A 24,088-nucleotide genomic window follows, 5' to 3' on the forward strand; every position below is an offset into this window, starting at 1 on the left:
AAAAGGGGGATGTTTACGAGTTCCTAGAGACCCACCGTGCTTTGCGATCGCCCTCCGTGGCCAAAGATAGAAGGTGTTTGAATTTCGAGCACGTTATATGGACAAATCAGGAATGGACGCCATTAAAAAGCTAGCCGCGCATCCTGGAGATACCTGGGGACGTGGCTTTTGTTGGGGGTAAAGGAATAAAGTTTTGCCCACGAAAAATTGATAACACTTACCCTTGAAGTGTTTTTCTTAAAGACTCTCCAGAATGTATTCATTAATTATGTTTTCCTTGATAAAATAGGCGTGCAAGAATAAACGTTCAAGAATAGCCAAGATTTGGACAGTTCAATATTTTCTTGTTGTTTTCAATGGCTTCCAGTGCAATGCATCATAGGTAGGGTAAGTTTCTCCCTTAAGCATATCCACTCTCTTCCAAAGGCGGATGTAATGTTGTCGTAAACTCCCTTAGGCATATCCACTCTCTTCCAAAGGCGGATGTAATGTTGTCGTAAACAAAGTGGCGCCCCTCTCCGCAACTCGCAGACGCACACTTGTCCAGCGGATTCCACGAATACGCGGAAGAACATAAGAGGAAAGGCACACCATCTGTTGAAGAAAAGCAAATGTTACTTATCATCCACAGTCTACAAGAGACAAATGTTTTGTTATCGAACCCGACGAAGGCCAATGTGCGATGTGTCGGAGGGCTCGCGTCCCTCTACAAAGGCCCCTCATTTCGAAACTCCAGCTTCAAGCATGTCTATGATTTGGCCTTAACCAGAGGTGACTTTGCATTTAGGGTATATAGTGTTCGATAGAAAGTGAAAAGGAGTTTGTTATGAGAACATGTGCCGAGCAGCACTAATAAAAACGCGAATAAAATCATGAATTTGTCCGCTCATATTTATCGTACAAGCCGACCCAGTTCACCTCGTCGTCCTTCGTTAATGACACGATACCAAATTAGGAAATAAAAGTATAGAGGCTTATGTTTAGTGAATCAGACCCGTCAGAGGAAAAACATATCAAGCAGATCCCATGATGCACCAGCAATCCGACATTAGCATACCTATGTGGACGAAGGAATCAATCAGAGTCGCGCGCATTCGGTTAAGACCGCTGACTCTGCAGAACGCCTTCCACAGTACATTTACGTCTTCAAAGGAGAGATGGACAAATCGCATGGAGAAGTTTGCATTCACGCTACCGTTGCTAGAAAAATAAAAAAAAAGGAAAAAAACAATCTGTTATGTTATGTTGGATTTTAGAATCTCAGAAGTAAGTTACCAGTTTGTCTTACCCATGATGCCTAGCAAGCCAAAAGAGTAAGGAAAGAAGACGTTGCGCGCGGGATCTAATCGATTAGATGAAGTTCCGTTCAACCGCGATAGAATTCGTTTTATTTTGTTTTACCTGGTCTGGACGGGGACCATCCCATAACCTTTTTAGGCCATTTAATAAACGATAGCCACGGAATCAGGTTAAAAAAAAACATCCTGATAAGGTCACCTTCAACCTTGTCCCCAGGTTCGTTTTGGTAATTTTCAATAAGGCATCTAGCTGACGAAGACCCTGGCGGAGGGTGGCCATTTCAACAGGTAGACCGACCGGAGTATTTACTGAATCTAATATGGCCGACAGATTGGTGAAATGAGGCATGGCACCACATGGAATCTGACAATGAACCGTTATTATCACTTCCATCTCCAAATTTGAGCGTGTTAAGACAACTTCGTCAGCTAGACGCCATATTGAAAATTACCCAGTAGACCCTGGGGATGAGGTTGGATCCTCCTTTGGGTGCATATCGATACCACTTATACGCTTTGCTTACCTTAGCATATGAAGCTCGATGTTCTGAAAGTTACCATTCGCCATTAGGATTGCACGCACATTCTCCATGAGCTTGTTTTTAAACTCTTTGTACTCTTCGCTTTCTTCGTCCAACATCTGGGGTTTAAACTTCTCATCCGGGAACTTTACCGACAGCGTGATCATATTTTGAGGTGCTGAGAATCAATTTAGGTAGGTAAAAATAAAAAAATAAAGAAAGAAAATGCATTGGTGATGATGACGGTGATGGTTATGATGATGATGATGGTTGCGTTGTTGATGATAACGATGATGGTGATGATGATGGTGATGGTTACGTTGTTGATGATGACGGTGATGGTTGCGTTGTTGATGATGACAGTGATGGTTGCTTTGTTGATGATGATGGTGATGGTTGCGTTGTTGATGATGACGGTGATGGTTGCGTTGTTGATGATGACGGTGATGGTTGCGTTGTGGATGATGACGATGATGGTTGCGTTGTTTATGATGATGGTGATGATAATGATGATGATGATGGTGATGTTTGCGTTGTTGATGATGATGGTTATGGTTGCGTTGTTGATGATGATGGTGATAGTAATCATGACGGTAATATCTGTGTTGTTTATGATGATAAAAGTAATGGCGATGGTAAAGGTAGTCATGCCATTGTATTGTTGAATTTGAATCCGCGCCTGTGTGGTGATAATAATGGCAATAATGATAATGATATAATTGTTGATGATAATGATGATGATATGTTGCTGTTGTTATAAGTGATAATGAAGATGGTTATGTTGTTGTTGATGAAAATGATAATGATTGTTGTTGCTGATGATGATGCTATTCTTGTTGATAATGATTGTTGTTGATGATGATGATGATGTATTGAAAATGGTGTGTTTAAATAAGAAGCATACTAACCTACAAAGTGTTTGTAAGTCTTGGTCACTTGAGTCAGCGTCATCGCCTGATAACGGACCACTAAGTCATCAAGGGTAACCGCAGGTTTTACACTTCCCATCCCAGTTTGAAGCCTTTTGTTCGTAGGTACACTTGATGTCAAGGCTGCACACTTATCGAGAATGAATTCCGTAATATTTCTACCATTATGAATCACATTCCAGCCATGCATGGGTTTCCATAGCAGCACTATATGCGACCACACCTCGGGAATGATAGGGAAGGCAAGCTGACAGTGGTCGTTACCCATGGTCGCATCAAGAACAAGATGAGGGGTGTCGGCTATGAGCGCATAGTCTTGCTTGACCTAAACAAACAAAAAACCTGAAAGCCTGGGAATTATCACAAACTGAGACGTTCTCGAGAGTTTTTTGGGATTCCAGTGCGAGAGCAAAGCCAAAATGCTTAAGCCAAAATGCTTCCTATGGTATCTTGGGTTTTCTGTGGTTGTTGATGTGAGGTCTCTCTCCAACCCTCTTGCATCGCCGCAACCACAGAAATACTCAGCTCAGAAATTAAGCTGCGGTTATGGAAAAAAAGAAATATGTCGACTTACTATGAATCCCAAAATATCCGAAGTAAAATGCCCAAACTCTAGATAGATCCTTTCTTCTTTTGCATCATTCTTCGGTGGCTTTATCCAAAACAGGATGGTCAGGCCATTTGGGCAAGGAATCTTAGAGACAATACACGAGCCTGATAAGTCACCAAAAACAATCCGGCCACCAGCTTCTACGTGAAGGGCGTGGTTGATGGCCCCTAGTACGCGATACCCGGGGGACAGCAAGTCCCCTGATACACCCCCTGCGGTGTCCTTTATATTCGCTGCGTCGTCGAGAGGCCAGTAGTGGTCTGCGCCTGCATGGACAGTGGTCAGCAGCACTGTGTAACAGAAGGGACATTAGCACTCGGTTTAGGGTTGGAAGATCCTTTAGTGTCGAACATAAGCATTAAGAACAATGCACAATAATGCGACTTTTTCTCAGAATGTTACAATGGGGGACAACGGCAAATCAGTTACAATGGCAAGCCATTGCTTTCAACGGAAAGTTAACAGCAACAAAAAGCAACTTATTTAGCACTTACGAATAATAATGTCAGAAAGTTTCTTTATCAGAAAAGGTTAAGTTTCATTTGAAATTTGAAGTCGTCGTTATCTGGTGTGACGGGCGCAGTCAATTCTGTGGTTATTTTGTTTTAAATTTAACACACAGAAAGATTATGTGATCTCTTAGCGCAAGTCCTCTAATTCAAATACGTCCTTACCACCATGGCGCGTTTTCTTACCATGTCGACATGGCACGAGACTTAACCTCCATTGCACGTGTGTCCTTACCGTCATTGCACGTGTCCTTACGGTCATGGCACGTGTCCTTACCTTCATGGCACGTGTACTTATTGTCATGGCACGTGTCCTTATTGTCATGGCACGTGACCTTATCATCATGGCACGTATACTTGCCGTCATGGCACGTGGCCTTACCGTAATGGATGTTCCGTACCGTCATGGCACGTGTTTTTACCGTCATGGCACGAGTCCTTACCGTCATGGCACGTTTCTTTACCGTCATGGCACGTTTCTTTACCGTCATGGCACGTTTCTTTACTGTCATGGCACGTTTCCTTATTGTCATGGCACGTTTCCTTATTGTCATGGCAAGTGTTAATCATAATGGCACGTGTCCTTACCGTCATGGCACGTGTTTTTACAGTCATGGCACGAGTCCTTACAGTCATGGCACGCGTCCTTACCGTCATGGCACGCGTCCTTACCGTCATGGCACGTTTCTTTACCGTCATGGCACGTTTCTTTACTGTCATGGCACGTTTCCTTATTGTCATGGCAAGTGTTATAACCATAATGGCACGTGTCCTTACCGTCATGGCACGCGTCCTTACCGTCATGGCACGTTTCTTTACCGTCATGGCACGTTTCTTTACCGTCATGGCACGTTTCTTTACCGTCATGGCACGTTTCTTTACTGTCATGGCACGTGTCCTTACCGTCATGGCACGAGTCCTTACAGTCATGGCACGCGTCCTTACCGTCATGGCACGTTTCTTTACCGTCATGGCACGTGTTTTTACCGTCATGGCACGTTTCTTTACCGTCATGGCACGTTTCCTTATTGTCATGGCAAGTGTTATAACCATAATGGCACGTGTCCTTACCGTCATGGCACGTGTCATTTACAAACTGTAGATCCTGACACTCGCACTTGTTGAGTGTCGTGTTGCAGTTGTAGCCCTCCTTGCATCCTGAGCACACTGGTGAACACAAAAACAGATTGATGATTATTATATAGGTTAGGTGAAAGATGATGGCGATAAAAAATAATAATAAAGGTGTAGATGAAAAGGATGATGACCATGGGGATAGATGAGATGTTGGGTGGCGATGTTGATACGTTGTGTGCAATGATGATGATAATTGTGTTGCTGACGCTTTTGATGATGAACCATGATTATGATAAGAAATCTACAGTAATCAGGTTATGTTTCTTAGTTTTATTTTATTCTTTGTTTATGTGTGAAAAATGTCTTTGCGGAAACATAGAATAGATGGCTATGATTTGTTAATTTTGACCTGTCAAAATGGGTAATTATTAACGTAGATCAATTAGTACACCAATCAGAATGGCATGTTGGTAATGCCAGGTTATATGATATTTAATCTCAAGCATGTGATGTGATTGCTCAGTTCACCGTCCTATTCAACTGAGAGCACGCTTAGCTTTTTATCAATCCGAACTCATGATTATTTGTGATAGTGGTGATTGTACTGTTCTGATGATAATGCTGCTGCTGATGATGTTGCTGATGTGAATGATGATGATGATAAAGATGATGATGATGATGATGATGATGTTTATGATGATGATGATGATGTTTATGATGATGATGATAATGATGATGATGATGATGATGTTTATGATAATGATGTTGATGATGATAATGTTTATGGTGTTTATGATGATGATTTTGCTGATGTTAATATTGATGATGATGATGGTGATGATGATGATGATGATGATGTTTATGATGATGATGATGTTGTTGCTGATGTTTATGATGATGATTTTTATGACATATCAAGAAAATTGAGCCCAAAATTGGCGTTTTTGCCAAACGCGGTCACTTCCATATAAGGAAACAAATATATTGCTTATTTGGAAAATCTGCATGATTCTTGTAATGTTTTCGTTGAGCGTTCCCCAGGGGCCTCGAAAAATTTATGACTTGTAACCAGAAGAGAAAAACAGTAACTGTGACCATCTTTAGTTAGTTGAGAAGGTCCCTGAAAAAAAAGTTTCCTCGGTACCAGACCCCCAAAACGACAACGTTTTCTTCATATGATGATGATGATGATGATGATGATGATGGTGATGGTGATGGTGTTCATGATGATGATGATGATGTTTATGATGATGATGATGATGTTTATGATGTTTATGATGATGATTTTGCTGATGTTAATGATGATGATGATGGTGATGATGATAATGATGATGTTTATGATGATGATGATGAAGGATATTATGGTTGTGTTGATTTGTGTTGATGGTGTTAATTTAAAGACGGTCATAATGATGATAAAATCATAAAGACGGTGATGATGATATTGCTGTTGCTATAATCTTTGCTGCTGGTTCAATTATGGTGATGATGGTGGTTGTGGAAATGATTATGATAATTGTATTTCTGATTTTGTTGTTGCTGCTGCTTTGATAATAATGATAATTATAAGCTTACAGCTAGCTGATGACTCAGTGCACGAATCCACTGTCAGCTTTAAGTCGTCGATGGCGATGTCACCCCTGTATCCTTCGCCTGTAGTTGCAGTGATTTCTAGCTGCAAACAACGCTCACAAGTTTTAATACCGCTATTCATTTCAACCTAAATAACATAGCAACTAGGAGGACATTTCAGAGAATAATTTACTGCGGAATTACTCGGCGCTTCGCGGCTCTTCACCCCACAACATTCTGATCACGAGGTGACGAATATCGTGGTGCGTGTATAAGAATACATACCACGGGAAACTGAGGGAAATTTGTTAAGTTACTTCTGCTGCTGATGATGATAATGATGAACAATTTTATTGCCTGTTACGATACTAATCATTTAGTTGATAGACTTTTGATAGACTTTTATTAGGGGTAACACTTAATATCTAAACAGATAATTTACACGTGGTCCTCAGGGAAAACAAAAATAAATAAAGTGATATTTAGGTGAACTGGGAAAAATCTATATACATTATCTATTTACATTATCTATATACATTATCTTTTAACATTATCTATATACATGAATTTACAATGTTAATTTTTGGAGAGCCATAGCAAAGAAGCCAACGGATCGACACTCGATCGGATCGATCCTTTGTCTCTCGTGGGAGCGAGTTCCAGAGTTTTGCGCCGCTGTACTCGAATGTTCTCTTTCCATAATTATGTTTTATCCTCGGTAACACGAGGTCGTTCTTTGCTTGGCGAGTTTTGTTTAAGTGAACGTCAGCAAATCTCTTGAATTTAGCCATGAGGTGGTCTGGAGCCATTCCATTTAGGACTTTCAATACCATTGTACACTTGATTCTCCTAGCTCGTTTAGTGAAAGGCTCTATGTTGAGCTCTTCAAATAGCGCCATCGAGTGATCGTACCATTTCTTGTAAGCTATTATTCGTGCTGCCCGTTTTTGAAGTAAGAGCATCGTATTGTCGTGCTCTATGAGATTATCCCCCCAAACTGTTATAAAGTAATCCATTAGAGGCTGTATTAGAACACTGAAAAACATTTTTCTTGCTGTCATTGACAGGAAGTCCTTTGTTCTACGGAGAAGCCCCAGGCGTTTCCGGATCAATACTGAGGCAAAAATGTCGGCTACATAAAAAAATGTCTTGTTGAAGAACTCAGTGGTATCGTTTGGATCGTCATACATTTGCTTACATACAGTTGCTTCTGCTGCTGATGATAATGATGATCCAGTGTGCTCAATGGTTTATACTAATATCTACTGATGATGATAGTGATGATCCATGCTCAATGCTTATATTAATATCTACTGGTGATGATAATGATAAACATATATGAATTATAATACCTACACGGTACTCCGCTTGACTTGTGATGTTGACTTCCAATAGATGCCATTTATCACCTTGATTTCCCGCCCGCATCCAGACTTCCTCCCTGTGCTCTTCAGCATCATAAAGGCTGTAATCTCTCGATATGTGGACCACCGCCACATTCAATGAGCCCACTTGACTTCCATACATGTGGTATGATAATGAGACGCACTTGTAGTCCGGTTGTACAATGGTACGGAAAAGAGTTGCAATTTGACGGGGACTGTTTGGGTACGAGGCCTCAAAATAAACGTATGAACCTGTGCGAAGAGAACAAAGAGATGGTAATTATGACGGTGATGGTTGCTTTGTGAATGATGACTGTGATGGAGATGGTCGTGATGATGATGATGATGGCGGTGATGTTGATGATGATAATGCTAGTTTTGTTGATGGTGATTTTAATTATGAGCGTGAAGGTTGCGTTGTTGATGATGACGGTGATGATGGTAATGTTGATGGTGATGGCGGAGATGTTGTTGTTGTTGATGACGATGATGATGATGATAATGCTTGTGGTGATAGTAAAGGTAATTAATAACGGTGATGGTTGCGTTGTTGATAATTACGATGATGACGATGATGATGTTGTTCATGATGGTGATGTTGGTAATTGTCACGATGATGATGCATCACGCTTGATATTAAATACATGTACAAATACAAGTATACATGTAAATAATACAAGTACCTGAATGAAACGGACATGCTTGCTTTTAGAAGAGACAAGAACTAAGACTTATATACATTCTTATGTCCAGTGTGAATAGCGCCAGCATCGACCAGTCTCTTATCTCGCTCTACTGACCACAACACAATAGATGGGCATTTCGTTTGTCTTGTGAAGGCGAGCGGTCTTCGCCAGCAAAGCAAGCGATGTTGGCTCTGCTTACATTGCACTGGGCTTTAAATTAACGCAACGGTAACAGCAGCGACAACAAAAACAGTAACAACAACAATACCATCATCATCAACACACCATAAATTACGACAAGATATAAAAAGATAATCAATATATTAACAACTACAAGACCAACAGGCTAGTGCTAACTGGTAAATAACGACAAGAAAAGCTCCTGTTTATATTTAAGCTTTTCCTTCTATCCCTTTAAGAAATAGAAACAAAACCAATTTCCATAATGCTGTTGTGTTACACGACCCCTCGATCATTTGAAAATTTTTATTAATCAATTATTTATCAATGATATTGCTACTGTCATCTTAATCTGCCTTGAAACTTCGTCAAAAATTTGCTAAAGCGCTTCCTGGCATCCATCAATAAAACTGAGAACAACAACAAGAAAAAGAAACTAAATTTTGTGCTTTTTTATTGTTCAGTGCATTGCACAGAGGTGGCGTTTTTGGAAAGCATTTTAAGTGCTGGCCAATGAAAGCTATTTAAGAATGACGTAAACCTAAAGTTGATTTAAATAGACAAAATAGTCGATGAAAGCTTGCAGAATATTAAACACAGAAATACATTTTGAAAGCCTCGCAAGTAAAAAAATTCTATCAAGAATAAGCTTGTTTCCTGGAAACTCGAGACTTACCTTGTATCTTCGCGATTTACCTTGTATCTTCGCGATTCACCTTGTATCTTCGTGATTTATCTTTTATCTTCGCGATTTACCTTGTATCTTCGTTATTTATCTTGTATCTTCGTGATTTACCTTGTATCTTCGCGATTTACCTTGTATCTTCGCTATTTACATTGTATCTTCGTGATTTATCTTGTATCTTCGCGATTTACCTTGTATCTTCGCGATTTACCTTATATCTTCGTGATTTACCTTGTATCTTCGTGATTTACCTTGTATCTTCGTGATTTACCTTGTATTGTCGTGATTTACCTACTATCTTTGCGATTCACCTTGTATCTTCGGAATTTACCTTGTATCTTCGCGATTTATCTTGTATCTTCGCGATTTACCTTGTATCCTCGCGATTTATCTTGTATCTTCGCGATTTACCTTGTATCCTCGCGATTTACCTTGTATTCTCGCGATTTACCTTGTATCTTCGCGATTTACCTTGTATCTTCGTGATTTACCTTGTATCCTCGCGATTTACCTTGTATTCTCGCGATTTACCTTGTATCTTCGCGAGTTACCTTGTATCTTCGTGATTTATCTTGCATGTAATATTATTCTGACAATAGGGGACTTGCGCTAAGAGATCACGTGACCTTTTTCGGTGGCAAATTCAAAATAAAATGATCAAACAAAAAAAAAAAACCGGAAATGACTGCGCCCGTCACACCAGAGAACGACGAAGAAAAAAAATCTTTAAATTTTCATTTTCTGAAAAAGAGTTCTGTTTGTTTTCGTAAGCGTTGAACAAGTTGCTTTTTGTTGCTGTTTTTTCGGCGCTAAAAGCCTGAGCGCGCGCTAGTTTGCCACCCAAACAGTCACATGATCTCTTAGCGCAAGTCTCCTATTGATAATATAATGGCAATACCAAACTATTAGAGGACATATGATATTCAAGGACCCTTACCCCGTTGGTGCTTGTAAGTGTTGTCTTTGCATGGACCAGTTTCGATACTCGGAGTACAACCGGAAGTAAGATTCCATTGATGCGTTTTCATGTCTAGTCTTACATCATCAAGTCCGTGATCTTCAAAAGAGTTGCGAACTGATAGAAAGACACAGGTCAGCAAAATTTAGGAAAAACCTAAAAGTCAGTCTGTCGCTCTTTAAGGATAATAAGAATAACGATAATATCAATGGTGCTAATAACAATTATAATAACAACAATGACAATGATATTAACAATGATATCAACAACTATAAAGATAACGATAATGACTAACAATATAGAACGATAATAATAACAATAATGACGATGATGATGATGACGATGACTCACTTGTGTGATACTCTTCCTGAACTTCTTCTAAACTCAACTCTTTGCTCCATGTTTTTAGCTGACTCAGTAGGAAAGTGTACTTCTTTCTCGCGTAGTGCATTTCCATGCCAATGTAAATATATCCTCTTGGGTTGTTGGCCTTAGCCTCGCGCGTCCCACGTGTATTCGCGAGAAGTCTATCATTTTCATATACGCGCGCGCCATTGACGTCACTCCACGTGTATGTGTACCTCACCCATCCCTGCCGAGGACTGGTGACTAGGTACCACATCTCTGAGCTTGTGATCACGTGGAAGCTGAATTGATGAGGGGATTGATTAACATATAGACCTTGCCTTGGGTTTGCGTAGAATGGATCCTCAGTGCCGAGTATAAGTTGGGTCAAACCTATGCAGATCACAGTTATTAAGCAAGGCTTGACAAAAATAAAATATCGACACTATAGTTTTTTGTTGTCATGATTTTGATGGCAGCTAATCTATTAATATGAGCAGTTCCCTGAAACAATCAGATCTGGGTTAATAATTTTCAAAGTTTAATTAAGTAGACAGAGGGTGTTAAGTCCTGGACATTTGGACATTTAAGACTCGCTTCCCCTTCCATATATTTCCCCCGGGGAAATCGCGTTATTTGGGTCAGCTAGCACAGCATGGTGTTAAGACACCATGTTGGGAGTTACTGTAAATTAAATCGCCGCCTTTTGCTCAATCGAGCTGTGCTAGCTAAACTGTTTGCACGGACATGACGGAAAAACCTGGAAAACGCGCAGTTCCAGATAGAGAGAGAAGACACAATTTCTTACAATGGCTATAGGTTCCTTGTATTACGGACTGATTTTCAAAACACAAATAACGTGAGGCCGAAGTGCACATAACCAGATTTTGGCTTTTTAAGAGAATTTTTCCTTGATCATCATTGCCCTGTGTATCAGCTCAGGGGCGAAAAGCTCAAATTTCAATGACACTTAACAAAAAGTCGCATCAATTCATAAAAAAAGTCGCACTTGATATTTGGTTTGCTTTAAGTTACTAAGTACTAAGCGTTTTTCCGTCATGTCGTTTGCACGGTGCTTACAATACCACGCGCTACCGTGGCCCCTTAACAGTTTTGTGAAGTGAAGCAATGAGGATGCGTGAAACGTGCTATCTGATACGATGAGCGCTACCGTGGCCAGCTTGATAAGTTTTGTTAAGTAAAAAATGAGGATGCGTGAAATGTCTGACCGACATGAACTTCTCTAGCCAACCAGCGAGGACAAATAGATTGAGTGCGAATCAGAGTTCGACGGAATCCTCCCATTCATCAAGTTCATGTCAATCATGCTAATTGGATAACCTTGTAGTATGTATGGTGACCACGGTTAGCGCGCTGTATCACCGCTTGATGTAATAACTGTCGCTTAAACGCTAAATGCAATGAAACAGCTAACGCTTACAGTCAAACCAGGTCAAGCGTGCCCCCCCCCCCCCCCTAGAGACGATTAATGAGTTCATTATTCCAAATTTTATTTGATTACTTGCCGAGAAGTTTCCATTCTTGAAACGAATTTTCATAGCAAAGCTTGTAATAATATTGATTAGACATTGTCGTCGTTTTCGTGCAAGTATAAAGGTTTTTACCCCAGTAATAAATTCACCCAAACCATTTTTTTTTCTTGATGAAAAGAAACAAAAGTTGGTGTATTGGACTATTTGTCGAGTTTATACAGGATAGCACGCGAAAGAGAGAGAAGTGAGTCCGTTCGAGAATAAAAATTTCGATTAATGGACTCAATAAACGGCTTTAGGGGAAGGGGAGGGGGTCACGCTTGACCAGGTTTGACTGTAATGCAATAAATTTCAATTTGGACAAAATTTATTTGATGTAAACGTACCGGAATCCGCGTATCTTGTCTTCATCTCAAAATAATTGATGGGCTGATTAATCCCGTGCCAGTATAAATAAGAGCTGCTTGCCTCCGTCGTGCTCCACAACCCAAAAGGGTTAACCCATAGCATGTCGCAATCTTTTGACGCAGATATGCCGTACCAACCAGCACTACTAGCGAGACTCGCACAATTTTTGTTAACCACTCCATCCTTATCGACATCAAGTGTTGAGAAAGAGTGATAGCTGAGATGGCTGAGATAACTTGACGTGTTTCCTAATAAAAAGGGAGATACTGTAATGGTCTACAAGAGCCTGGGGCGAGTGCGCGGGAGACCTGTGATTTTCTAAAACGTTTGGGACTAGGTTTCATTTCCAAGATGGCTGCTAGCAAAATTGCATTATAAACGAAATATAAAAGCGATAGAAAAAAAAAAACGGAAACTGATTGAAGCGGACTCACAAATATGGTATGTAATGCCTAATAAGGAAATGACCGAGCTAGCTAGCAAAACGACAGTTTTTAAAACCATCAACGCTCCCGCATTAGACGGGAGTCTCAATATTTTGAACCTTTTCTCAAGCCTAATTTACTTGAAAATATCCATCCAGTTACTGTATTCTCCCGCGTTATCTATCTTGGTACTTCTGATACATTCACTGTATTTTTTCAAGATTTTTCCTAGAGCCAGGTTGACAGCTATGCACGAGATACTGTCATTGACCCACTGGTGAACAGCTTAGCAGGGAGAAAAACATACAACAATGAACACATTCTTGGCCCAACCGACACATTCTTCACACCATATTGAAAAGTGACACGAATTTAGCCTGCTAGCCGGCTCTCCACTGGGTTAACTCGGAAATTCCTGTTTGGGGGTTTTTGGGGTCCCTGTGGCGAGATGTTTTTGCGCCACAGGGATCCTAAACATCGAAAACACACAGGAGAGAAGGTTAATGTGAATAGCCCAATTTCTAGTTCCACTATAACCGCTGGACTTACAGACTAAGAATGAATAAATACAGTGTAAGCCGCGACTTGAGGCAAATTTCATGCGCATACCAGCGAGAATCCTCTGGAACTTGAAAAACAATGCAAAAACTTGTGAATACTTCATGATCCCGCTGGTATTTGCAATCTATTCAATTGAAACCGAGGCTTGCACTGTATTTATGCGTCCTCTGTACCTATGACCAGCAGGCACAACGGAACTCGAAACTGGACTATTGGTTCACCAACATGTACTGGATCACAAATTCATAAATCTCGATTTTTTTTCTAATGGTCTTGTCACCGTTTTTTTATAATATTCAAAAATCTTATCCTATCCTATCATCGCTGTTGCCACTTTGCTTTGTTTTCACTTTCTAGCACTGATCAAATCACTTTTCTTTTGCATTTTATAATAATTTTGTTTTTACCTGAGGCGAGATTACCAACATACATATAGTAATTTCTTGATTCGTCATGGACTTTAAATGCGTAGTACCGCATGGTGAAAATCGTTGTTCCGTATCCAAAAGTGACGAGTAGTTCGCGCCCGCTCTCCGTGATTCGTCCAACATCATTGTGTCCGATGTAGAACTCTCCATCCAAACTTCCGATAAGCGACTTGAAGTCCTTCCAGCTTTTATCGTGAAAACTCACAGAACCGTCAAATCGCTTTAGAATCACCTAGGAATAAACACAAACCATTCATCCCACAGGAATCATAATCGTACAGGGCCGTAACAGGCCTCAAAATATTGGGGAGGGGGGCACAATACAAAAACATTAAGAAATTATAGGGGGAGGCACAGCCACGCCCCTACTTGGCATTTCCTTGTATTTCATTATCATACTTGGCATTGTTCGTGTTTCGAATGTTTACGATTTTAACGTAAAAATGTCCACCGTTTCAACGCTAAATATGATATCAGATAATTGAATTCTTTCTCGAGAGCGTACTGCAGGCTTTATGAGTTATTGAATATTGCTTATGTTACGTTTTTGTGCTCCATGATTATGCATAAATAAGGATTGAAATGTGAACGAAGAACAGGTTGTTTGAGGTTGTGCTATTAAAATGGCGGCGATTGATCGTCAGTACACGTGTCTAACTTACTGTAAAACTGTATCGAGAAAATTTTCCAAAATCGGCGCTCAAGCTGAAATTAGGCATCTTTTGGAGGTGGGTTTGCAAAATGACTTATTAGTCTGGCTAGAAATATAATAGTATTTCCCGTTTTAGAGATTCCCCGTTTTAGTATTCCCTGTTTTAGAGAATCCCCGTTTTAGAGATTCCCCATTTTTGTATTCCGCGTTTTATCCTTCCCCGTTATCCATTCCCCGATTCCCCGTTTTAGAGATAGCCCATGTAAACAACTTATATAACAATATATGACGAAAACAGCAAACAGGTAATAAATCTTTTAATTTTATTTCAGGGTCGTATATCCACCGTTTTAGAGACGGTGTTTGAATGTAAAACTTGCTGTGTTCAAACAAAAAAGTAGCGTAGAATCGAAGACCGAAGCGAAAAAATGAGTTTGTAAAAAAAATTCTCAAAAACAACAATATATAGCGAGCAGTTCTACTCGCGTGATGTAACCATGAAATAAGACAACAATAAACTTTATGATGTAAGTTAACGGATATATAATTCCTTTTGTTCGTATCTACAGATATCACACTCTCGGTTTTACTGTTGTCAAACCATTTAGACGGCTGACAAGCTTCTCCTCCTGTTTCCTTCCTGTATTTTTCGATAATTCGACAGCCATATATCATTTGTCCGCAAATTCCTCGTATTGATATGGCAAAAATACGTTGCTGTTTTGTTGTTGAGTCGCTGTCTCTGCCTTGATGTCACTGGCATCGCTTTCTCACTCGAAAGAGCTTGTTTCACAGAAAGAAGCGCTAATTTTCGTGAATGAAGATGTAGACTGCGCGCGCGAGCTGACAAGTTTGATTTTCGCGCCACCGCCCGCAATACGTTTGTCGGTCAGCGACAAAGGTGTTTTACAGACTGGTATATTCAAAGGGCTGTAAATTGGCCGGTCAAAGAAAACAGGACTAGCACTATCTACGCTGACCGAAAAATGCTTGTTTGCTTGTACAGATTCGCAGAAAAATATCTCACACCAATCTTTTTCGTGGTGGATTGCCGACTTTTTGTAGGGCATTTGTCTCTTTCCTGATTGGCTATTCGTGCGCGCGTGATTGACATGTCGGATCTATGAATTGGGTAATGAACTAAATATATATGTTCATATGTTATTTCCCACCTTAGGGTCGGTCCGTATCGTGAAATACCGTGACCGAGGTCTTGAAAATAATGACCGAGGCCGAAGGGCCTACCCTTAGCTGGTAAATAAGATATAGTAAATTTTTCTATATGATGTTTATTTATGCGTACCCCTCATTTGAGCAAATAATGGCATTCTCTCATTCTTCTGGTATAAAGTTTAAAATGTTGGAATGTTGGTTTAAAATTGTGTCTTTATTTTTGCTGCGAGCCTTCCTGTAATAATATCCTCGATTACTATTCCCTCTCCGTGAGCGTATGCAATAGGTAGGGAAGAAAATCGCAGTGTTGAATCGCGTTCAAGTATAGCTACCAAAAGCAAATAGTGGCTCTTTCCACTAATTGTACAACAGAAGATGGGAGTTTGGTCAACTACTAAAAGCAGTCACGTTTAACATATTTTTCCAGGATTTGCTCTTGTTGTCTTGTAATCTAAAACTGACAGTTTGCCGTTAAAACGTGGGCTGATTTTACCGCGCGGTACTAGAACTAGTCTCGCATGTCCCCGTACCCCTCCCCCTTGGGTGTCTTTGCCCCATTATCTCACCTCCCAGCCGCCCCCACTTCCTTCTTGGTCGCAGTAAACTGTTATTGGCTCTCCGTCATCAGGCCTGATTTTATAAATACCACTCGTCGTCACCCCTAGCTCAAGCAGTTCACGGCAGCTCTTGGCGATTTCTGTAAATGTAAATATCAATGTTTTTCGCTTTTCGAAATAGTCTAGAAGAGTATGGTCGAACGCGCGGGAAACCGTTGTGCTCTAACACGTTAGATTCTGGGCATTATTTTAAAATGGCTAACCGGCAAAACTTAATAAAACACGACATTTTCGACTTACGCTTTGTAGGGTATTAAAAATGCGCGTTAGAAAGAAAGACAGTTTTCAAAGCAAGATTGATTGGTATACTCTGTTGTTCCTGCAAATATTTATCCCCACCCCACCCCCCTGCCTCCCACCTTCACCCAACCAAACACACGGAGAAGTAAGGTCACAGAGGCCCCAATTATCCAAGAAAATTCCACCCCACGAAAGGGCCAGTAAAATATGTGTAAGTACTTAGATAACGCTGATGACATCATCAACAGTTGGTTTATGTAATTTAAAAGGCCTGAGTAAAATTACAGCCTGTTCCGAAACCTTAAAAATTCTATGTGGGTTCTTCAAACCTTCAGACCAAATAAGGGAGCATGCACTGTGTTCTTCATTTAAGTCATTTCCCTACTCCAATTCTTTCAGCGATTTCATGACCATTTTGACTCCTGGAAAGTTGCCACTAATAAACAATCGCAGTCTCGGTCTGTGTCCACGAGTTCCGAACCCTAAGTTTACGTTTTCCCATGGAAAACGATGCTGTTAATTGTAATGATATGAATTTACCTTCTTGACAAGCCAGTGCCACTGTTTCTGTTGATTCGACGTCGTTCCATCCGGCTGCCGAAAGTACTGCATTGTTATTAGCCGTACCTCCATTAGGTTCTTCTGTAATCCACTTTACATACTTAGCTCTTGTTCCATCATGCCACTCCCATTCGCCCTCTGCGCGGTTGTCATTCAAGCCTGTAATAAAGATCATTCAAGCCGGGTTCTCACTGGCGAAGAAAACAGAGACGGAGAGGAAACCGACGTAAGTTCTTACTTTCGTTTTCAGTCACGCGTGCAGTATGTGTCTTTCATTTTCACACAACTGATGTGTTTTGGTGCAAGTCATCAATCATAACTTTGGATTTTTGTTCCAATTCTTGATCCGTCACAGGTTTAGATCGATCACAACCAAAACAACATCAAAAGTTTGAATTGCTTCTTAGCTTTAGTTGTTGTTAATTTAGTACTATGTGCGTATGTATCTCTTGTCTGATTTCTTGACGCCTGGTGCTTTTCAGCGCTCTCTCAATGGTTAGCGGTCTGACGGCCGCCGTAACTGCGAAAATGGCTTCCGTCACCAAAAGCCAGTAGCGGCTCGGAAACGAAAAACACAAGTTGCACGTGTGACTAAAAACGAGTGTAAATTCATGTGAGAACATTTGCGTGAAGGAGAGGCAAGTGTTCCGTTTCATTATTCTCCACCTGCGCCTCCTTCTCGCCTTCCTTCTCCGTCTATCTTTTTCTTATCAGCTTTCTTTCTCCCTGGCGTCCATTCGCGCTGACTTGCTAAGTAAGAATCAACAAACAATGCTCTTCCTCCCTCTACCCTTAATCCGCTATGTAGGAACCATAATAAATAAAAAGAAAGTGACACAACATTCAATCAGATATCGCATATAAAGCATCAGACTTTATGGTGTTTGTTTATGCTGAAGTTTTTTGAAATCATACCGCTTTCTCAATGTAAAACAAAGAAGTGGCTGATCTCGTTGATCAACATTCTTGAACTCACCTATCAATATCCTGCTCCCTTGCGCCACTCTTGAAGTGACAAACGTATTTTGATCAGCGCTTAAAATTTTTAAAGGTGTCATGCCTGTATTATTACACATGTAAATGCCATTGGTAACAGAAAACGAGCCGTTAGCAGGGACGTAGCATGACGCTTGGTGGCACATCAGACCTAGAAAGGCGAGAACATTATCAATCAGTCGTAGTCTCCTATTTATAAAACTTGCACAGAGCCTCACATATATGAGCGACAGGCCTCTCTAGCATCAGCGAAATGTTCGGAGTTAGAGTTACCCATAGCGAGAGGTTCGAGTTACCCATAGCGAGAGGCTCGGGTTACCCATAGCGAGAGGTTCGAGTTACCCATAGCGAGAGGTTCGAGTTACCCATAGCGAGAGGTTCGAGTTACCCATAGCGAAAGATTCGAGTTACCCATAGCGAGAGCTTCGAGTTACCCATGCTGAGAAGTTAGAGCTAACCATAGCGAGATGTTCGAGTTACCCAGAGCGAGAGATTCTAGTTACCCATAGCGAGAGGTTCAAGTTACTCATAGCGAGAGGTTCGATTTACCCATAGCGAGAGGTTCGAGTTAATCATAGCGAGAGGTTCGAGTTACCCAGAGCGTGAGGCTCGAGTTACTCATAGCGAGAGGTTCGAGTTACCCATAGTGAGAGGTTCGAGTTACCCAGAGCGAGAGATTCGAGTTACCCATAGCGAGAGATTCGAGTTACCCATAGCGAGAAGTTTGAGTTACCTATAGCGAGAGGTTCGAGTTACCCATAGCGAGAGGTTCAAGTTACCCATAGCGAGAGGTTAAAGTTACCCATAGCAAGAGATTCGAGTTACTCATAGCGAGAAGTTCGAGTTACCCATAGCGAGAGGTTCGAGTTACTCATAGCGAGAGGTTCGAGTTACCCATAGCGAGAGATTCGAGTTACTCATAGCGAGAGGTTCGAGTTACCATTAGCAAGAGTTACGATTTACTCATAGCGAGAGGTTCGAGTTACCCTAGGCAAGAGGTTCGATTTTTAGCCATAGCGAGAGATTCGAGTTACTCATAGCGAGAGATTCGAGTTACTCATAGCGAGAGGTTCGATTTACCCATAGCGAGAGGTTCGAGTTACCCATAGCAAGAGGTTCGAGTTACTCATAGCGAGAGGTTCGATTTACCCATAGCGAGAGGTTCGGGTTAATCATAGCGAGAGGTTCGAGTTACCCATAGCGTGAGGTTCGAGTTACTCAAAGCAAGAGGTTCGAGTTACCCATAGTGAGAGGTTCGAGTTACCCAGAGCGAGAGATTCGAGTTACCCATAGCGAGAGATTCGAGTTACCCATAGCGAGAGATTCAAGTTACTCATAGCGAGAGGTTCGATTTACCCATAGCGAGAGGTTCGAGTTAATCATAGCGAGAGGTTCGAGTTACCCAGAGCGTGAGGTTCGAGTTACTCATAGCGAGAGGTTCGAGTTACCCATAGTGAGAGGTTCGAGTTACCCAGAGCGAGAGATTCGAGTTACCCATAGCGAGAGATTCGAGTTACCCATAGCGAGAAGTTTGAGTTACCTATAGCGAGAGGTTCGAGTTACCCATAGCGAGAGGTTCAAGTTACCCATAGCGAGAGGTTAAAGTTACCCATAGCAAGAGATTCGAGTTACTCATAGCGAGAAGTTCGAGTTACCCATAGCGAGAGGTTCGAGTTACTCATAGCGAGAGGTTCGAGTTACCCATAGCGAGAGATTCGAGTTACTCATAGCGAGAGGTTCGAGTTACCATTAGCAAGAGTTACGATTTACTCATAGCGAGAGGTTCGAGTTACCCTAGGCAAGAGGTTCGATTTTTAGCCATAGCGAGAGATTCGAGTTACTCATAGCGAGAGATTCGAGTTACTCATAGCGAGAGGTTCGATTTACCCATAGCGAGAGGTTCGAGTTACCCATAGCAAGAGGTTCGAGTTACTCATAGCGAGAGGTTCGATTTACCCATAGCGAGAGGTTCGGGTTAATCATAGCGAGAGGTTCGAGTTACCCATAGCGTGAGGTTCGAGTTACTCAAAGCAAGAGGTTCGAGTTACCCATAGTGAGAGGTTCGAGTTACCCAGAGCGAGAGATTCGAGTTACCCATAGCGAGAGATTCGAGCTACCCATAGCGAGAGATTCGAGATATTCATAGCGAGAAGTTCGAGTTACCCATAGCGAGTGGTTCGAGTTACCCATAGTGAGAGTTTCGAGTTACTCATTGCGAGAGGTTCAAGTTACCCATAGCAAAAGATTCGAGTTACAGCGAGAAGTTCAAGTTACCCATAGCGAGATGTTTAAGTTACCCATAACGATAGATTCGAGTTATCAATAATGAGAGGTTTGAGTTACCGATGGTTCATTGTCAAGTATCAAGTTTACCTCGTTTGCAGATGTAACCAGCAGTAGTATGAACGCAATTTTTAAACCTCCATTTTCCGTCACTGGATGACATATAGACACAGTCGTTGTCCCGATGATTATTTCCAGCAATGTTTTGATAGCCGTTGTCAACAATTTGTCCGCCTTTCCATGCAACTGTGCCTTCGTTTTCAATGTCGTTCAGACCTGTGAAACGATGTTAAAGTTTACACTTTCAAATTGCTCTCCCAACGCCACAGGCAACAAGAGCGGCCATAAAGAAATTGCGGTCTGTTAGGGGTTATCTTTCACTAGAAAACTTTGCTTTTAGGCAGATGGGCGGGGGGGATGCGAGGAGTGCGTCGTGAAAGCAACAACCTTGTGTAACACTTCCTTGGCTGTTTTTGGACAGTGACTTACAAAAAAAATGACTTGCCTTGAGTCAATAAAAGGGCCTCAACAACATAAACGCGAAGAACAAAAAAATTATACAATATAATAACAAAGCTTTATCACCTATATAAGCAGTTCCAATCCCCTTCGCTTTCAGTATAGCTGTTAATATGTTATTCGTATCTTCGGTATTCACACTGGCAATTTCAGCACCAAGATCCAGACAACCTTTCACAGCATTCCACCAATTGGCTGCAACATTTCTTATGTAAAAGCAGACTAAACCTACACATGTCATCGGAGCTGAAATATATACAAAAAAGGTATGTGTTACACCAAGCATGGACTAGAATACTTTGGTCAATAAGTCCAACGAAAATGACTCAGATTAGAAAATAAAACCCCAACCGAAAAAAAAGTTCCTAACCTACCATCAAGTTAGCATTAGCGATTGGATACTTCAGTCGTTTCCAGTGAAGCTATTTATCTGCGGTACCTGCTCCTAACTATTACATTTACTAGTCTACATGCAAAAACGGTTTGCGACAAATCCACATGCGACTATGACTTGCAACAAGTCCGCATGCAATTATGACTGGCAACAAGTCAGATTTTGACTTAAATTCAATGAAAATCTTATTTAGCCGTCCCCTGTGCGGTTGGACACTAGCAAGACAGATGCATTCCAATTTATGTTTCCGTCTGTCTCAAAATGCTATTTTATTTACCTACTTTTCGATTTTGTAACTTTGGAACAGTCAATTGCTTTCCAAGAAAAGCCTCCCTCTCAATCCCATAATGTTAAGTACCCCTTCCAAGACCTAGATCTTTCTCTATTATAATATAGATACTTTTATACGTACCATCAAGTGGACGGATCTTCATTTGCGAAGCCTTGAAGTTGCCACTGCTTCCTCCCCAAGCTTCCCATCGAATACCGTATTGGCCTGTTTTACCCTGGTATTGTCCATTAAGATCAGCATCCTTACAGCCGAAGTACCAAAACCCACTTCTGAACAGTTCGCTACAGACAAAATCATCTAAGCCATCTTCATCGCGGTCTTTGGTAGAGAAAAACGAACCGCTGTGCCTTGTCAGCGAATCTCCAGTGGTCCCAGAATACCCTCCAACTGTTAGCAGATACTTGGAACCTTCGTCGCCAACCGAAAATGTTTGGTACTTTGCATATTTATACTGCCCTTCGAAATCTTCGAGCTCGATCAACAACTCTACAGGCGTCACCGAGGTGAGCCGGTGAATATTATCATTCCCTGCCCAGAACTCCCCTTCAAAAGACCCGAAACCTTCCTTGTATTCGTCCCAGGTTTTGTAAAAGTCGACTGAGCCATTGAAGCGTCTCTGCAAGACAGTCCACCCCCCTCCATGTGTGTCTTGATCGCAGAAGACGGTAAAGAGACTGTCGCTGGGTCTGATGGTGTACACTCCGCTCTTGCGATGGCCCATCAACAGAAGATCAGCACAGCTACGAGCGGTATGGACTGCAATAAAAAGACCTTATTAAGATGGACAGACTTCCAGCTACCAATGCAATCAATCGAGCAAGATAAAGTTCGGGGGACATTATCCTCAAAGGAAAGGGGGGACTAGTATATTTGACACATGAAGAGAGGTAGATAGTATTTGCATTTCCCCTTTAAATCCTCTGGGAAAGGCCCGCCCTGAATTTGTAACCTACTGCTGTTAGACCATCGATTACACTACACCGCAAGCTACATACCTTTGGCTAGGACTCGTCCGATGAGTTTTCCCGCCACGCCACGTGGCGTGACTCCCTTGCATACCTCGCCAACCGCAGCAAATACCTACATGTTACGTACTTGATCAGACAAGTAAATACAGCAAATACCTACATGTTACGTACTTGATCAGACAAGTAAATACAGCAAATACCTACATGTTACGTACTTGATCAGACAAGTAAATACAGCAAATACCTACATGTTACGTACTTGATCAGACAGGGTAAGAATCTCAAAGCGACCTCTATATTCTCCTCTGCGTGCCGATCTTGACAAAGTTCCCCCACATCCCTCAATCTCACAACAACTTCTTATTGAAAATGATTTAAGCTCGAAAAGTATTCAAGTGTTTACAGCCCTGCTGTTGGTCATATAGCAGGTACCAACATTAACAGAATTCCCATTTCTTTTTTAACCCTAGTTGACCATACCTTTTAAAATGCTTTCATCAAAAATTGAAAAACAAATGGTATTAAGGAATTTTAGAATTAACGTTTTAATTAACGTACCTGGTGAAAATGACAATGTTTTATACTATACGTTTACCAAATATTCATAATCCCAGAGTATTGTAATTGCTTTCCAAAACAAGCTTATAGAAATGGATGCTTTCTCACACCTTGTATTCGCAAAGATAACAAAATAACGGCTGACGTAAAAGCACTTTCTTGTTGACAGTACCCCGTGGTGGCGAGGAGCCCTTGCCCGGTTTCTTTCCTTCTTGGGTAGTGCTTGGTCTGCGCTTCTCCGGTATATACCACTTATATCAGCCTCAACTTATCAGACGGGATACTGTTACCCATATTGCCGCATTCACATCAAAACCATGTTTAGTTAAACAAGGTTTTAAATGCATGATAACTTGCCAAGTTTTTCATTGTGTTGAATTCTTACTAGCTAAATGATCACTTAGTAACATGTACAGCACAGTCTATTCAGGTTTGTTCTTGGTTCTGTCCACTCTTGGGAGATTGAGATTTAAACCAGTTTAATTAAACAACGTTTAAACTGGTTTAAGTGCTGGTATGAATGCGGTGTTAGTTTAAGTAAAAGGGAAAAGGTATTGGACTAACCCTAATGTTGTAGATATCAGGGTGTGTAGGCACGATGAGAGCAAGGGTAAACTGGTGGTAGTGACAGTCCACTATCGGTTGGCTAACCGCACATTTGGTCTCACCGAACACCTCCACGTACACCTGCCTGGTACAATTTGGACACGCAAGACCATGTGGGCAGATTCGATAGGAGGCTGAAACCCAAGACACATGTACAGT

General features: G+C 41.2%; 1 protein-coding gene and 1 long non-coding RNA gene across 2 annotated transcripts in view; one reads left to right on the plus strand and one right to left on the minus strand.

Moving 5' to 3' along the window:
• Nucleotides 1-207: 207 nt before the first annotated feature.
• Nucleotides 208-24,088, minus strand: part of LOC5515625 — a 52,230-nt gene continuing 28,349 nt past the window's right edge. Inside the window, exons 24-43 of the mRNA XM_048722788.1 lie at nt 23,888-24,063; nt 22,793-22,877; nt 21,918-22,553; nt 21,178-21,357; nt 20,683-20,868; nt 18,290-18,460; nt 17,293-17,472; nt 16,462-16,592; nt 14,050-14,302; nt 12,635-12,904; nt 10,762-11,148; nt 10,390-10,527; nt 7,873-8,153; nt 6,520-6,619; nt 4,939-5,034; nt 3,323-3,648; nt 2,728-3,073; nt 1,823-1,997; nt 1,058-1,200; nt 208-594 (exon numbers count right to left, since the gene is read on the minus strand). Of these exons, the coding sequence (XP_048578745.1) occupies nt 401-594; nt 1,058-1,200; nt 1,823-1,997; nt 2,728-3,073; nt 3,323-3,648; nt 4,939-5,034; nt 6,520-6,619; nt 7,873-8,153; nt 10,390-10,527; nt 10,762-11,148; nt 12,635-12,904; nt 14,050-14,302; nt 16,462-16,592; nt 17,293-17,472; nt 18,290-18,460; nt 20,683-20,868; nt 21,178-21,357; nt 21,918-22,553; nt 22,793-22,877; nt 23,888-24,063 (4,454 nt within the window). The 3' untranslated portion in view covers nt 208-400. The remainder of the gene's footprint in view (nt 595-1,057; nt 1,201-1,822; nt 1,998-2,727; nt 3,074-3,322; nt 3,649-4,938; nt 5,035-6,519; nt 6,620-7,872; nt 8,154-10,389; nt 10,528-10,761; nt 11,149-12,634; nt 12,905-14,049; nt 14,303-16,461; nt 16,593-17,292; nt 17,473-18,289; nt 18,461-20,682; nt 20,869-21,177; nt 21,358-21,917; nt 22,554-22,792; nt 22,878-23,887; nt 24,064-24,088) is intronic.
• LOC116619968 lies at nt 249-1,203 on the plus strand. Its single transcript, XR_004296949.2, has 2 exons — nt 249-387; nt 458-1,203. It is a non-coding gene; the product is annotated as an uncharacterized LOC116619968 (long non-coding RNA).

This window comes from Nematostella vectensis, chromosome 15 (genome assembly GCF_932526225.1).
Source record: "Nematostella vectensis chromosome 15, jaNemVect1.1, whole genome shotgun sequence".
Classification (NCBI taxonomy): domain Eukaryota; kingdom Metazoa; phylum Cnidaria; class Anthozoa; order Actiniaria; family Edwardsiidae; genus Nematostella; species Nematostella vectensis.